Source organism: Artemia sp. Qi Xiang Cuo, chromosome 3 (assembly GCF_049724085.1).
Source record: "Artemia sp. Qi Xiang Cuo chromosome 3, ASM4972408v1, whole genome shotgun sequence".
Lineage (NCBI taxonomy): Eukaryota > Metazoa > Arthropoda > Branchiopoda > Anostraca > Artemiidae > Artemia > Artemia sp. Qi Xiang Cuo.
Genome location: NC_142796.1, coordinates 11238562 through 11251351, shown reverse-complemented (window position 1 = coordinate 11251351; position 12790 = coordinate 11238562). Strand labels below are relative to the sequence as shown.

The 12790-nt window shown below is 36.0% G+C and overlaps 1 protein-coding gene across 1 annotated transcript in view; it reads left to right on the top strand.

The window, feature by feature from the left end:
• Irbp (Inverted repeat-binding protein) overlaps positions 1-11391 on the top strand; it is a 96578-nt gene extending 85187 nt beyond the window's left edge. Inside the window, exons 11-12 of the mRNA XM_089086805.1 lie at positions 6542-6735; positions 11150-11391. Coding sequence (XP_088942931.1) covers positions 6542-6735; positions 11150-11242 — 287 coding nt within the window. The 3' untranslated portion in view covers positions 11243-11391. The remainder of the gene's footprint in view (positions 1-6541; positions 6736-11149) is intronic.
• The last annotated feature ends 1399 nt before the right edge of the window (positions 11392-12790 follow it).

The following is a 12790-nucleotide window of genomic DNA, read 5'->3' as shown; positions in this document are numbered from 1 at the left end:
ATTGTTGTTTTTGTGCTGCGGTGAGTTCTTAGTAGTATTAGTAGTAGGACATTTCTACATATCGTACCCTATGGGAGTACCAAGGTGTGCCTAAGGACCATGAGGTGATGTCTTTTGATGACGAAGATTGACTTCAGACTGGTTTTTAGTGTCCCAAATGTTATTTATTGGGCTAATAGACTATTTTTAAATGCAGGTCCATCGTTGTTTTTGTGCTGCGGTGAGTTCTTAGTAGTATTAGTAGTAGGACAGCTCTACATATCGTACCCTATGGGAGTACCAAGGTGTGCCTAAGCACCATGAGGTGATGTCTTTTGATGACGAAGATTTACTTCAGACTGGTTTTTAGCGTCCCAAATGTTATTTATTGTGCTAATGGCCAATTTTTAAATGCAAGTCCATCGTTGTTTTTTGTGCTCCAGTGAGTTGTTAGTAATATTAGAAGTAGGACATTTCTACATATCGTACCCTATGGGAGTACCAAGGTGTGCCTAAGGACCTTGAGGTGATGTCTTTTGATGACGAAGATTGACTAAAGACTGGTTTTTAGTGTCCCAAATGTTATTTATTTGGCTAATAGCCTATTTTTAAATGCAGGTCCATCGTTGTTTTGTGCTGCGGTGAGTTCTTAGTAGTATTAGCAGTAGGACAGCTCTACATATCGTACCCTATGGGAGTACCAAGGTGTGCCTAAGGACCCTGAGGTGATGTCTTTTGATGACGAAGATTGACTTCAGACTGGTTTTTAGAGTCCCAAATGTTATTTATTTGGCTAATGGCCAATTTTTAAATGAAAGTCCATCGTTGTTTTTTGTGCTACAGTGAGTTGTTAGTAATAGTAGTAGTAGGACATCTCTACATATCGTACCCTATGGGAGTACCAAGGTGTGCCTAAGGACCGTGAGGTGATGTCTTTTGATGACGAAGATTGACTTCAGACTGGTTTTTAGTGTCCCAAATGTTATTTATTGGGCTAATAGCCGATTTTTAAATGCAGGTCCATCGTTGTTTTGTGCTGCGGTGAGTTCTTAGTAGTATTAGTAGTAGGACAGTTCTACATATCGTACCCTATGGGAGTACCAAGGTGTGCCTAAGGACCTTGAGGTGATGTCTTTTGATGACGAAGATTGACTTCAGACTGGTTTTTAGCGTCCCAAATGTTATTTATTGGGCTAATAGCCAATTTTTAAATGCAGGTCCATCGTTGTTTTGTGCTACGGTGAGTTGTTAGTAGTAGTAGTAGTAGTAGTAGTAGTAGGAAGTCTCGACATATAGTACCATATGGGAGTACCAAGGTGTGTCTAAGGAGCTTGATGTGATGTGTTTTGATGACTAAGATTGACTCCGGACTAGTTTTTAGCGTCCTAAATGTTATTTATTGGGCTAATAGCCAATTTTTAAATGCAGGTCCATGGTTGTTTTGTGCTACGGTGAGTTGTTAGTAGTAGTAGTAATAGTAGGAAGTCTCGACACATCGTACCATATTGGAGTACCAAGATGTGCCTAAGGAGCTTGATTTGATGTCTTTTGATGACGAAGATTGACTCCAGACTGGTTTTTAGCGTCCCAAATGTTATTTATTGGGTTAATAGCCGATTTTTAAATGCAGGTCCATTGTTGTTTTGTGTTACGGTGAGTTGTTAGTAATAGTAGTAGTAGGACGTATCGACATATCATACCATATGGGAGTACCAAGGTGTGCCTAAGAACCCTGAGATGATGTCTTTTGATGACGAAGATTAACTCCAGACTGGTTTTTAGCGTCCTAAATATTATTTATTGGGCTAATAGCCAATTTTTAAATGCAGGTCCATCGTTGTTTTGTGCTACGGTGAGTTGTTAGTAGTAGTAGTAGTAGTAGGAAGTCTCGACATATCGTGCCATATGGGAGTACCAAGGTGTGCCTAAGGACCTTGAGGTGATGTCTTTTGATGACGAAGATTGACTTCAGACTGGTTTTTAGCGTCCTAAATGTTATTTATTGGGCTAATAGCCAATTTTTAAATACAGGTCCATCGTTTTCTGTGCTACAGTGAGTTGTTTGTAATAGTAGTAGTAGGACGTCTCGACATATTGTACCATATGGGAGCACCAAGGTGTGCCTAAGGAGCTTGATGTGATGTCTTTTGATGACGAAGATTGACTCCAGACTGGTTTTTAGTGTCCTAAATGTTATTTATTGGGCTAATAGCCAATTTTTAAATGCAGGTCCATCGTTGTTTTGTGCTACGGTGAGTTGTTAGTAGTAGTAGTAGTAGGAAGTCTCGATATATTGTACCATATGGGAGTACCAAGGTGTGCCTAAGGACCTTGAGTTGATGTCTTTTGACGACGAAGATTGACTTCAGACTGGTTTTTAGCATCCCAAATGTTATTTATTGGGCTAATAGCCAATTTTTAAATGCAGGTCCATCGTTTTCTGTGCTACAGTGAGTTGTTCGTAATAGTAGTAGTAGGACGTCTCGACATATCGTACCATATGGGAGTACCAAGGTGTGCCTAAGGAGCTTGATGTGATGTCTTTTGATGACAAAGATTGACTCCAGACTGGTTTTTAGTGTCCTAAATGTTATTTATTGGGCTAATAGCCAATTTTTGAATGCAGGTCCATCGTTGTTTTGTGCTACGGTGATTTGTTTGTAGTATTAGTAGTAGAAGGAAGTGTCGACATATCGTACCATATGGGAGTACCAAGGTGTGCCTAAGGAGCTTGATCTGATGTCTATTGATGACGAAGATTGACTCCAGACTGGTTTTTAGTGTCCTAAATGTTATATATTGTTAAATGTTATAAATGTTATATATAGCCAATTTTTTAATGCAGGTCCATCGTTGTTTTGTGCTACGGTGAGTTGTTAGTAGTAGTAGTAGTAGTAGGAAGTCTCGACATATCGTGCCATATGGGAGTACCAAGGTGTGCCTAAGGACCTTGAGGTGATGTCTTTTGATGACGAAGATTGACTTCAGACTGGTTTTTAGCGTCCTAAATGTTATTTATTGGGCTAATAGCCAATTTTTAAATACAGGTCCATCGTTTTCTGTGCTACAGTGAGTTGTTAGTAATAGTAGTAGTAGGACGTCTCGACATATTGTACCATATGGGAGCACCAAGGTGTGCCTAAGGAGCTTGATGTGATGTCTTTTGATGACGAAGATTGACTCCAGACTGGTTTTTAGTGTCCTAAATGTTATTTATTGGGCTAATAGCCAATTTTTAAATGCAGGTCCATCGTTGTTTTGTGATACGGTGAGTTGTTAGTAGTAGTAGTAGTAGGAAGTCTCGATATATGGTACCATATGGGAGTACCAAGGTGTGCCTAAGGACCTTGAGTTGATGTCTTTTGACGACGAAGATTGACTTCAGACTGGTTTTTAGCGTCCCAAATGTTATTTATTGGGCTAATAGCCAATTTTTAAATGCAGGTCCATCGTTTTCTGTGCTACAGTGAGTTGTTCGTAATAGTAGTAGTAGGACGTCTCGACATATCGTACCATATGGGAGTACCAAGGTGTGCCTAAGGAGCTTGATGTGATGTCTTTTGATGACAAAGATTGACTCCAGACTGGTTTTTAGTGTCCTAAATGTTATTTATTGGGCTAATAGCCAATTTTTAAATGCAGGTCCATCGTTGTTTTGTGCTACGGTGAGATGTTAGTAGTAGTAGTAGTAGTAGTAGGAAGTCTCGACATATCGTACCATATGGGAGTACCAAGGTGTGCCTAAGGACCTTGAGGTGATGTCTTTTGATGACGAAGATTGACTTCAGACTGGTTTTTAGCGTTCCAAATTTTATTTATTGGGCTAATAGCCAATTTTTAAATACAGGTCCATCGTTGTTTTGTGCTACGGTGAGTTGTTAGTAGTAGTATTAGCAGTAGTAGTAGGAAGTCTTGACATATCGTACCATATGGGAGTACCAAGGTGTGCCTAAGGAGCTTGATGTGATGTCTTTTGATGACGAAGATTGACTTCAGACTACTTTTTAACGTCCTAAATGTTATTTATTGGGCTAATAGCCAATTTTTAAATGCAGGTCCATCGTTGTTTTGTGCTACGGTGAGTTGTTAGTAGTAGTAGTAATAGTAGGAAGTCTCGACACATCGTACCATATAGGAGTACCAAGATGTGCCTAAGGAGCTTGATTTGATGTCTTTTGATGACGAAGATTGACTCCAGACTGGTTTTTAGCGTCCCAAATGTTATTTATTGGGTTAATAGCCGATTTTTAAATGCAGGTCCATTGTTGTTTTGTGTTACGGTGAGTTGTTAGTAATAGTAGTAGTAAGACGTCTCGACATATCGTACCATATGGGAGTACCAAGGTGTGCCTATGGAGCTAGAGGTGATGTCTTTTGGTGACGAAGATTGACTCCAGACTGGTTTTTAGCGTCCCAAATGTTAGTTATTTGGCTAATAGCCAATTTTTAAATGCAGGTCCATCGTTGTTGTTATGATACGGTGAGTTGTTAGTAATAGTAATAATTGTGCTACGGTGAGTTCGTAGCATTAGTAGTAGTAGGACGTCTCGACATATCGTACCAAATGGGAGTACCAAGGTGTGCCTAAGGAGCTTTATGTGATGTCTTTTGATGACGAACATTGACTCCAGACTGGTTTTTAGCGTCCCAAATGTTATTTATTGGGCTAATAGCCGATTTTTAAATGCAGTTCCATCGTTGTTTTTGTGCTACGGTGAGTTGTTAGTAGTAGTAGTAGTATGACGTCTCGACATATCGTACCATCTGGGAGTACCAAGGTGTGCCTAAGGAGCTAGAGATGATGTCTTTTGATGACGAAGATTGACTCCAGACTGGTTTTAGCGTCTCAAATGTTATTTATTGGGCTAATAGCCAATTTTTAAATGCAGGCCCATCGTTGTTGTTGTGCTGCGGTGAGTTGTTAGTCATAGTAGTAGTAGGACGTCTCGACATGTCGTACCATATGGGTGTACCAAGTTGTACCTAAGGAGCTTTATGTGATGTCTTTTGATGACGAAGATTGACTCCAGACTGGTTTTTAGTGTCTCAAATGTTATTTATTGGGCTAATGGCCAATTTTCAAATACAGGCCCATCGTTGTTGTTTTGCTACGGTGAGTTGTTAGTAATAGTAGTAGTAGGACGTCTTGACATATCGTACCATATGGGAGTACCAAGGTGTGCCTAAGGAGCTAGATGTTATGTCTTTTGATTGCGAAGATTAACTCCAGACTGGCTCTGAGCTTCTTTTACAAATAAAAGACGCGATGATCTGCTTTTGACACTTGTTTCTAATTGGAGTTGGCACAAGATCGCGGAAAACAGGATTCAACCTGTTTTTTCTTAAATTTGTTTGGTTTAAACACGTACGAGAAGTTAATATTTCCATATGGTATTTTAAACAAAAAATTCCAATAATTACGTTTACGAGAAATCTCTATTTATTTACCTCCTCGTTCGATTCGTTGGTCTTTTCAAACATACCATCTTTTCCTAAATTCTGGAAGGTCAAGATTTGTAATTAGATATTCAATACAATTAATTTCAAACAAATATAAGATGAATAACAAAACTCTAATTGATTTCTTCCGAAATTCTTAGCTGAATTTAAAGAAGGAAATATTAAAGATTATTTATTGCCAATTGATGATGTAGTATTAAAATATATTGTATTTTTTCTTTGTGTGTTTTTATTTTTGTGTCCCCATGTTGGGATGGCCTATGCCCCTCCTGCCCAATGTTTCCTTATTTCTTTGCTTGTTATGTTTCTGTTGTTGTATTTTGGTTAACCAAGATAGTTTCTGCTATTATTATTATGATGAGATCTTTTTTTCTTATATGTTTTTTATTTGTATGATTCGTATATGATTTTTTTCTTAGTGATATTTTCTTTTCTTATATGATTTTTTCTTTTTTTCTTATATGATTTTTTTCTGATTTTTTTTTCTGTAGATTCTTAGATGTTCTTTTTCTGTACGATTATAATATTATATAATTTCTTTTCCATATATGTTGTACTATTTCTTTACCCAACTTAACGAGTTCCAATCTCCGTTGGGATTTTAATGTTTTGTAGTTTTAGATGAATGAAATAAAACATTATAGAGCTGTACGGAGGAACCCGGCATCTGCCGGGGAGTTGTTTGCCTCTAGTTCTGTAACATGTATAAGTAACCAATTAAAGTAACTACCTGAGGAGTATAAAGATTATCTTGAAGGATAGTGTATCCTTGGTTTTATCGTTGGTGACTAATGGTTTTACCAGATTTTCTTAGCTTGTCACGATATCATTCTAGAGACAAACGTGTGAAATTCCCTTCGTACTTTTTTTGCTTTTGTTCAATAGTCCCAAGAAATTATCGAAAAAAATCGCAGAGAAAAGGATCAAAAAGAAAAAAAAATAACGATCACGAGGATAATTCTTTCGGTGGGTATCATGCATGTGGAAATTGGATCTAACCCGAAAAGCAAGTAGGCAATTGAAATTTGAAATATTTAAACATTTCTTTCTTTGATGTAATTAATTCATTAGTAGCGTCAATTCAAACGAACTTGCGTTTCAGTTGTACCACCTGAGATTATTGACCAAAGAATTGGACCATTAGTTGAAGAGTTGTCATCTTTGGTTACTGGAAAACTTGGAAAACGTGGTTTCGCTGATGGAGAAGAAGAGCAAGGGTCTTTGAAACATGAATCGAAGAAGAAGATGAAACTAGATGGCATGGCTAACATCGAGAACATGATATTGGAAGGACATGTAAGTTTTATAGGTCGATCATGTGGCAGTTCTCAGTCCTCAAACTGCCATTGGGTTTGATAAATTGAAATTTATTTTGATTAATTAATCCTCTTCGTCTTCATCGGTGCAATAACGGTCATAAAGTTTAAACACCTTAGATAGCTTATACGTAAATTGCGGAGGAAAAATTTCTCTGGTCTTGATTCATATATAAGATAATTCGAAGCAACCCTGGTCATGGGCGTAGGGAAGGGAGGCAGGGGAGGGCAGCTGCCCCACCCCTAGGACTTCAAAATATACATTAGATATGAACCAGAATTTTTCGTATGTTGGAATTTGCCAGTTGGATGTTCACTGGTAGATGGTTGAAAAAGCTGGAAATAAACAGAAGTTTCCAAATATCGTTCGCGATATCAATATTTACATTTCGATATTCAATATTGATTTTTGGTCCGATTCATAGATAGGAGACTGGCCAATGATCGGCTGGTTTTGACTTTTTTAATTCTCCAGGAATCGATTCAAGCGATAAGAAGTTGCTTAGCATGCCAAAGCAAAAGTAACTCATTTAATACCATCCTTGAAAAAGACAATTAGAACACTCCACCACTTTTCCACCTGGATGACTCTCTGTCCAAGTGGTCAAAAATTCAGAACCTGGGCCACCCTGTTGCTGGTTTGGCCGTCTCTGGGTTATGTTTGGCCACCTGACAAAAGAAATAGAAAAGTGGCCAGGGGAACATTAAAACACTACTAAAAGTCTCCTTCATATGACTTTTTTTATAAATGTTTTTCAATATAAATGTTTTTACTTTTGTAACTCTAATAAATCAAACAATATTAACATTTTGATTACTAAATATCAGTATATGTATATTAAACTGACAATGCACATTCATTTGTATTTTTTTCAATAAAGTGCAAATTATGTTCTGGCCTTGGGAAGGCATAGGGGTTTTGAGCTCAACTTATGTTAATTTCTGCTCGTTTTGAGTTTGACTCGGTTATTTATTGTAATTTCTGTTCGTTTTGGGTTTCATTTATTTATAATATTATTTGATTTATTAAAGTTATAAAAGTAAAAACATTTATATTTTTTTCAGTAAAGTGCAAATTACGTTCTGGGCTTGGGGAGGCATAGGGGTTTTGAGCCCAACTTATGTTAATTTCTGCTCGTTTTTAGTTTGAATCGCTTGTTTACCGTAATTTCTGTTCGTTTTGGGTTTCATTTATTTATCGATGCTGATTTGTGGTAGTTTCACGCTTGGTAGATTATTTGATTTTATTTTTGCTCATTTTTTGTTTAATGGAGTTCTATACTTTTCTTTGAAAACCTTATTTTGTGAAAAAGGTTTTTTTAAAATTAATTTATGTTCGTTTTATATTGACATAGTTTTTCAGGGAAAAAGAAAATAATACTTAAAATATTTTCGTTTTTTTATGACTCGTTTTATGACTTTTTTTTTATAGGTTGGCCACCTATTTTTATGCTGGAAACAAAATTTCAGCAATTTTTAACAACATAAACCCTTTTAAAAATCTGGACACAAATAGTAGTGTCTAATTTAGTTTCATACCTCCTCTAGTTGACCTGAAATGAAAAACTTGATACCATTCGTAAGAAAATCTGTTTACTTTCTTTGATAGCTTGAATACACTTACGATATTTTGATTTTGTTAAATTTTAAGAGCAGAAGTAGCCCCGAAAGTTTGAACATAATACCCCCCGTCGTTCTTGGGATACTGCTGAGATACCATATTAGGAATTAGCATTAACACAGTGCATTTTGATTTAATCTTAATGCAACATTTAGTTTTTAAACATAATGGGCAAATGGGAGGGGGATTAGTTGCCCTCCAATTACTTTTGAATATTAAAAAGGGTATCAGCCCTATCTATTTTCAATTGAATGAGCCCTTTTCGAAGTTCCCACGACAACTCCTTCGATACGAAGTGCCCTGCTCTAAACAGCAACAACAAAAAAGAAAAATACATTGTACCCACATCGATCTTTACTATAAAAATGTCAAGCCTTCCAATCACTCTCGACTATTAAAAAGGGCACTAGGCCTTTCTATTTTCAATCGAATGAACCCTTTTTCAGTTTCTACGACAACGCTTTCTATAAACACTTTATATGCCCCCAGGGCATAAATTACAACCCTTACCCTAAGGTCTGTGGGGGTAGTGGCCATCCTCTGGGACCTAATATCCAGAATATTCAACTAGGTTAAACAAAACAGTTATCTCAAAATTTTGATTGGATGTGTTTGGGGAAATGGTGGGCGCGAGAGGGACGTTAGTTGCTCTCCAATCACTTTCAACTATTAAAAATGGCACTAGGAATTTGATTGGAAATCAATTTCCAATCAAATGAGCCCTTTTGAAGTTTCTACGACAACACTTTCAATAAAAATCTTATACGCCCCCAGGGATAACTTACAACCCTTGCCCTGAGTGCTGTGGGGGGGGAGAGGTTGTCATCATCCTTAAAGACCTAATTTCCAAAACTTTCAACTAATTTGAATAAAATGACTATCAAAAAATTTTGATAGGATGTGTTTGGGGAAAAGTTGGGCGTGCGAGGGGAGTTAGTTGCCCTCAAAGCGCTTTCGACTATTAAAATGGGCACTAGCCCTTTGAATTTCCAATTGAATTAACCCTTTTTCAAGTTTCTACGACAAAGATTTCAATAAAAACCTTGTATGCCCCCAGGGCGTAACTTATAACCCTTGCCCTGAAGACTGTGAGGGGAATGTCGTGCTCAAAAGTATTGTTTCCTGAACTTTTAAACTGCGTGGAATAAAATGGCTATCTCTGAATTTTGACGCCATGAGTTTGGGTAAATGTTGGGCATGAAACAACTGTTAACTGCCTGCCATTCACTTCTGACTATTGAAAAAGGCACTAGTCCTTTCAAGTCTCAATTAAATTAAATCTCTTTTAAGTTTCTATGAAAACTATTTCTGTAAAAACCTTATATGCCCCCAGGTCATAACTTACAACCCTTTCCCTTAGGGCTGTGGGGGGGGGGGCTGTCATCCTCAAAGACCTTCTTTCCAAAACTTAAAACTACGTTGAATAAAATGGCTATCTCAAAATTTTGATTGGATGTGTTTGGGGAAAAGGTGGGGGGCTTGAGAGGGGGGATAGTTGCTCTCCAATCACTTTCGACTATTAAAAAGGGCACTAGCCCTTTGAATTTCCAGTCGAATGAGCCATTTTTGAAGTTTCTACGAAACGCCTTCTATAAAAACCTTATATGCTCCCAGGGCATAACTTACAACACTTGCCCTGAGGGCTGTGGGGGAGTGTCCTCCTCAAAAACATAAATTCTATCTGTAAATCAACTACGTTGAACAAAATGGTTATCTCAAAATTGTTATTGGATGTGTTTGGGGAAAAGTTGGGCGTGAAAGGGGTGTTAGTTGCCTTCCAATCCCTTTTGAGTATAAAAAAGGGCACTAGCCATTTCAATTTGCAATCGAATGAGCACTTTTCGAAGTTTCTACGACAACTACTTCGATACAAAGTGCCCTAGTATGGAAAAAAAAAATTAATAATGCATTGTGCCATTATCGTTCTTTACTTTTGCAGCGCGATTGCGCTGTCTATGATCCGACCCATTTTGTGTTATTTAACAAAACAATTTTAATTAGCAATGACCTAGGAACCAAACATTGTCCGTGAAGCAACTGAAACCAAACGAAATTTAAGTAATAATACATGCCTATATAGACTTAGGTGAGTATACACTCACCCCTATGTACACAAAATCAATTGTGGAAAATAATTTAACGCATAATTCAATAAAGTTAAGAGCCAATCAAAATAAACCCGCTCCCAAAAGAAAAACAAGATTGGCGGCACAAAGAGCAAATATTGCAATAAGGAATTGTACCAATTTTTAATCAATCTAGGCAGCTTGTATGAATAGTACTTTTTTTTAGTCTTGGCTGAGCCTATATAAGGTGAGGAAGCCTAGACTCTATAAAAAGAAATATTATATGAAATATTTATAGAAATATTATAGAAATATAGAAAAAGAAATATTTATAGAAATATTCTATAAAAACGAAATACTCTATGATATTTGCTAAAAAAATTTGTATTATCGATATGATTTTTTTAGTAAATTTGTTTTCATTTTATTTATTTTCTATTGTATTTCACTGGTGATGGCTATTAAATATATAGCCGAAATATATGCATAGATTGTACTATCGTGTTATTCACTTTCTTCACAAATTTCCTCATTATCTTCTCTTGTTTTGTAAACCCTCAACATCCATGTCAAAAACTTTCATTCTGCTTTATTACTTTCTTTACTGCTTTCCTGCTTTTCCCTTACTACTTTTCCTGCATTTCCTGCTTTGGTTTACTACCTACTCTTTACTGCTTCTCACTTTCTTTTATTATGTTTTTTTGTAGGCCACGAAACTGACGGTTGCACAATTAAAAGAGTTCTTAGCTTTGAATAATGCCAAAATTCCAACCGAAAGCCAAAAAGTCAGATTTGATTGATTTGGCTATGAAAGCCGTTGGTTTGAGTGATTGAAAGACCTCAATTGTGGTGCTGATTACTGCTAACAGTGCCAAAGGTGAGCAGGTGGATCAATGTATATCTTTATTAATATCTTGGTATTTTAGTTCAATAAAAATCTTCATTCGTATCTAAGGTTTGATTTAAAAGTCTATACGATTAGATGCACAAAATCGAAATAAAAAGACTTATCAGCCGTCTAGCGCCACTGATCAGCAATAATTTGGCGTGATCGCAATTTATTATCGACTTAATTAATTAGCTAATAAATTGATTAATTAGCAAATTAGTATTAATTAGTAGAAAAATTAAGTGCAAACACAAGTAGATCTATTTTATTGTTCTGAATTAAAAAAAATATGTGTAAATAAATGTTGCAATCAAATTTTTAGACAAAAGATGCAGAATTCTTTGTAAATCCGAATATTTAGTTTCTGTATGGTTTTCATTTGAAATGGTTTCATCTGTATGGTTTTAGACACTTCATTCCCCCCGTAAATGCGGTACATGGTTGCATTCTAGATCATGTCTTTAATTGTGTCCTAAGGCCCAAAGAAAAAGTATAAAGAAATCGAGCAAAATATTTTAATATTTCTGAACTTAGAAACGTCTTGTAAGTATTTTAATCGTAAAATGAATAACAATTAAAAAACTTAATTGATGAATACGGATCCAATATTTACCCATGTGGACTTCCTCCTAAGGTGGATATAGAGGTAAAATTGTCTGAAATTGATCAATATTTTTTTTTTTAGATAGGAAGAAATTAGTAAAATTCAAAAAGTGATTCGATTTCCAGGTCTCAAAGGGTTAACATTATTTTAAATTATAAAAGATTTTGTAAAGTTTTTAACATAGTTACTGGTTAATAGGATCTGTTTTTGTACATAAACAGGGACATATTACAATGTCCAATATAAAATGATTATCCAATCAAAGGCTTTATTAACCGGTCAAATTAACAGGAACAAGAAATTAATTGAAAAATATATTATCTTAATCGCAATTTTTAATTATGTTCACTTGGAAATCACATTTTTTTTGTATTTCGTGTAATTTTCGCTAAATGTCAAAGCATTGTTTTAAAATAGGATTTTAAAATCGTGTTCTTCCTTTGAAATCGCGGTCTAGCATCGTTAAGCGACCGTAGTTTGTAATACAATTCTCAAAGTCTGAAAATTTCAGCTTTTAATTTAAGCTGAAATCTTTTTATAGAAACTGGTATTAAACAGTTCGTGGTAACGAACTGTAAGGAGCGACCCGGCTCAATAGTAACCGAAACCCTAAAAAACGGATACCTATATGTTTTGATACCAATCAATATATCAAAAGAATTGGCGTTTTATGCTGATTTCAAATACATAAATTTTATTAAGTTTAGGCTTACCCATCAAAAGTTACGAGCCTGAGAAAAATTTTCCTGATATTCGAAAAAAGGGTAAAACAACCCCTAAGAGTCAAGTGATCTCAATGAAAATCATACCATCAGATTCAGAGTATCATAGAACCTTTCTGTATAGGTTTCAAGC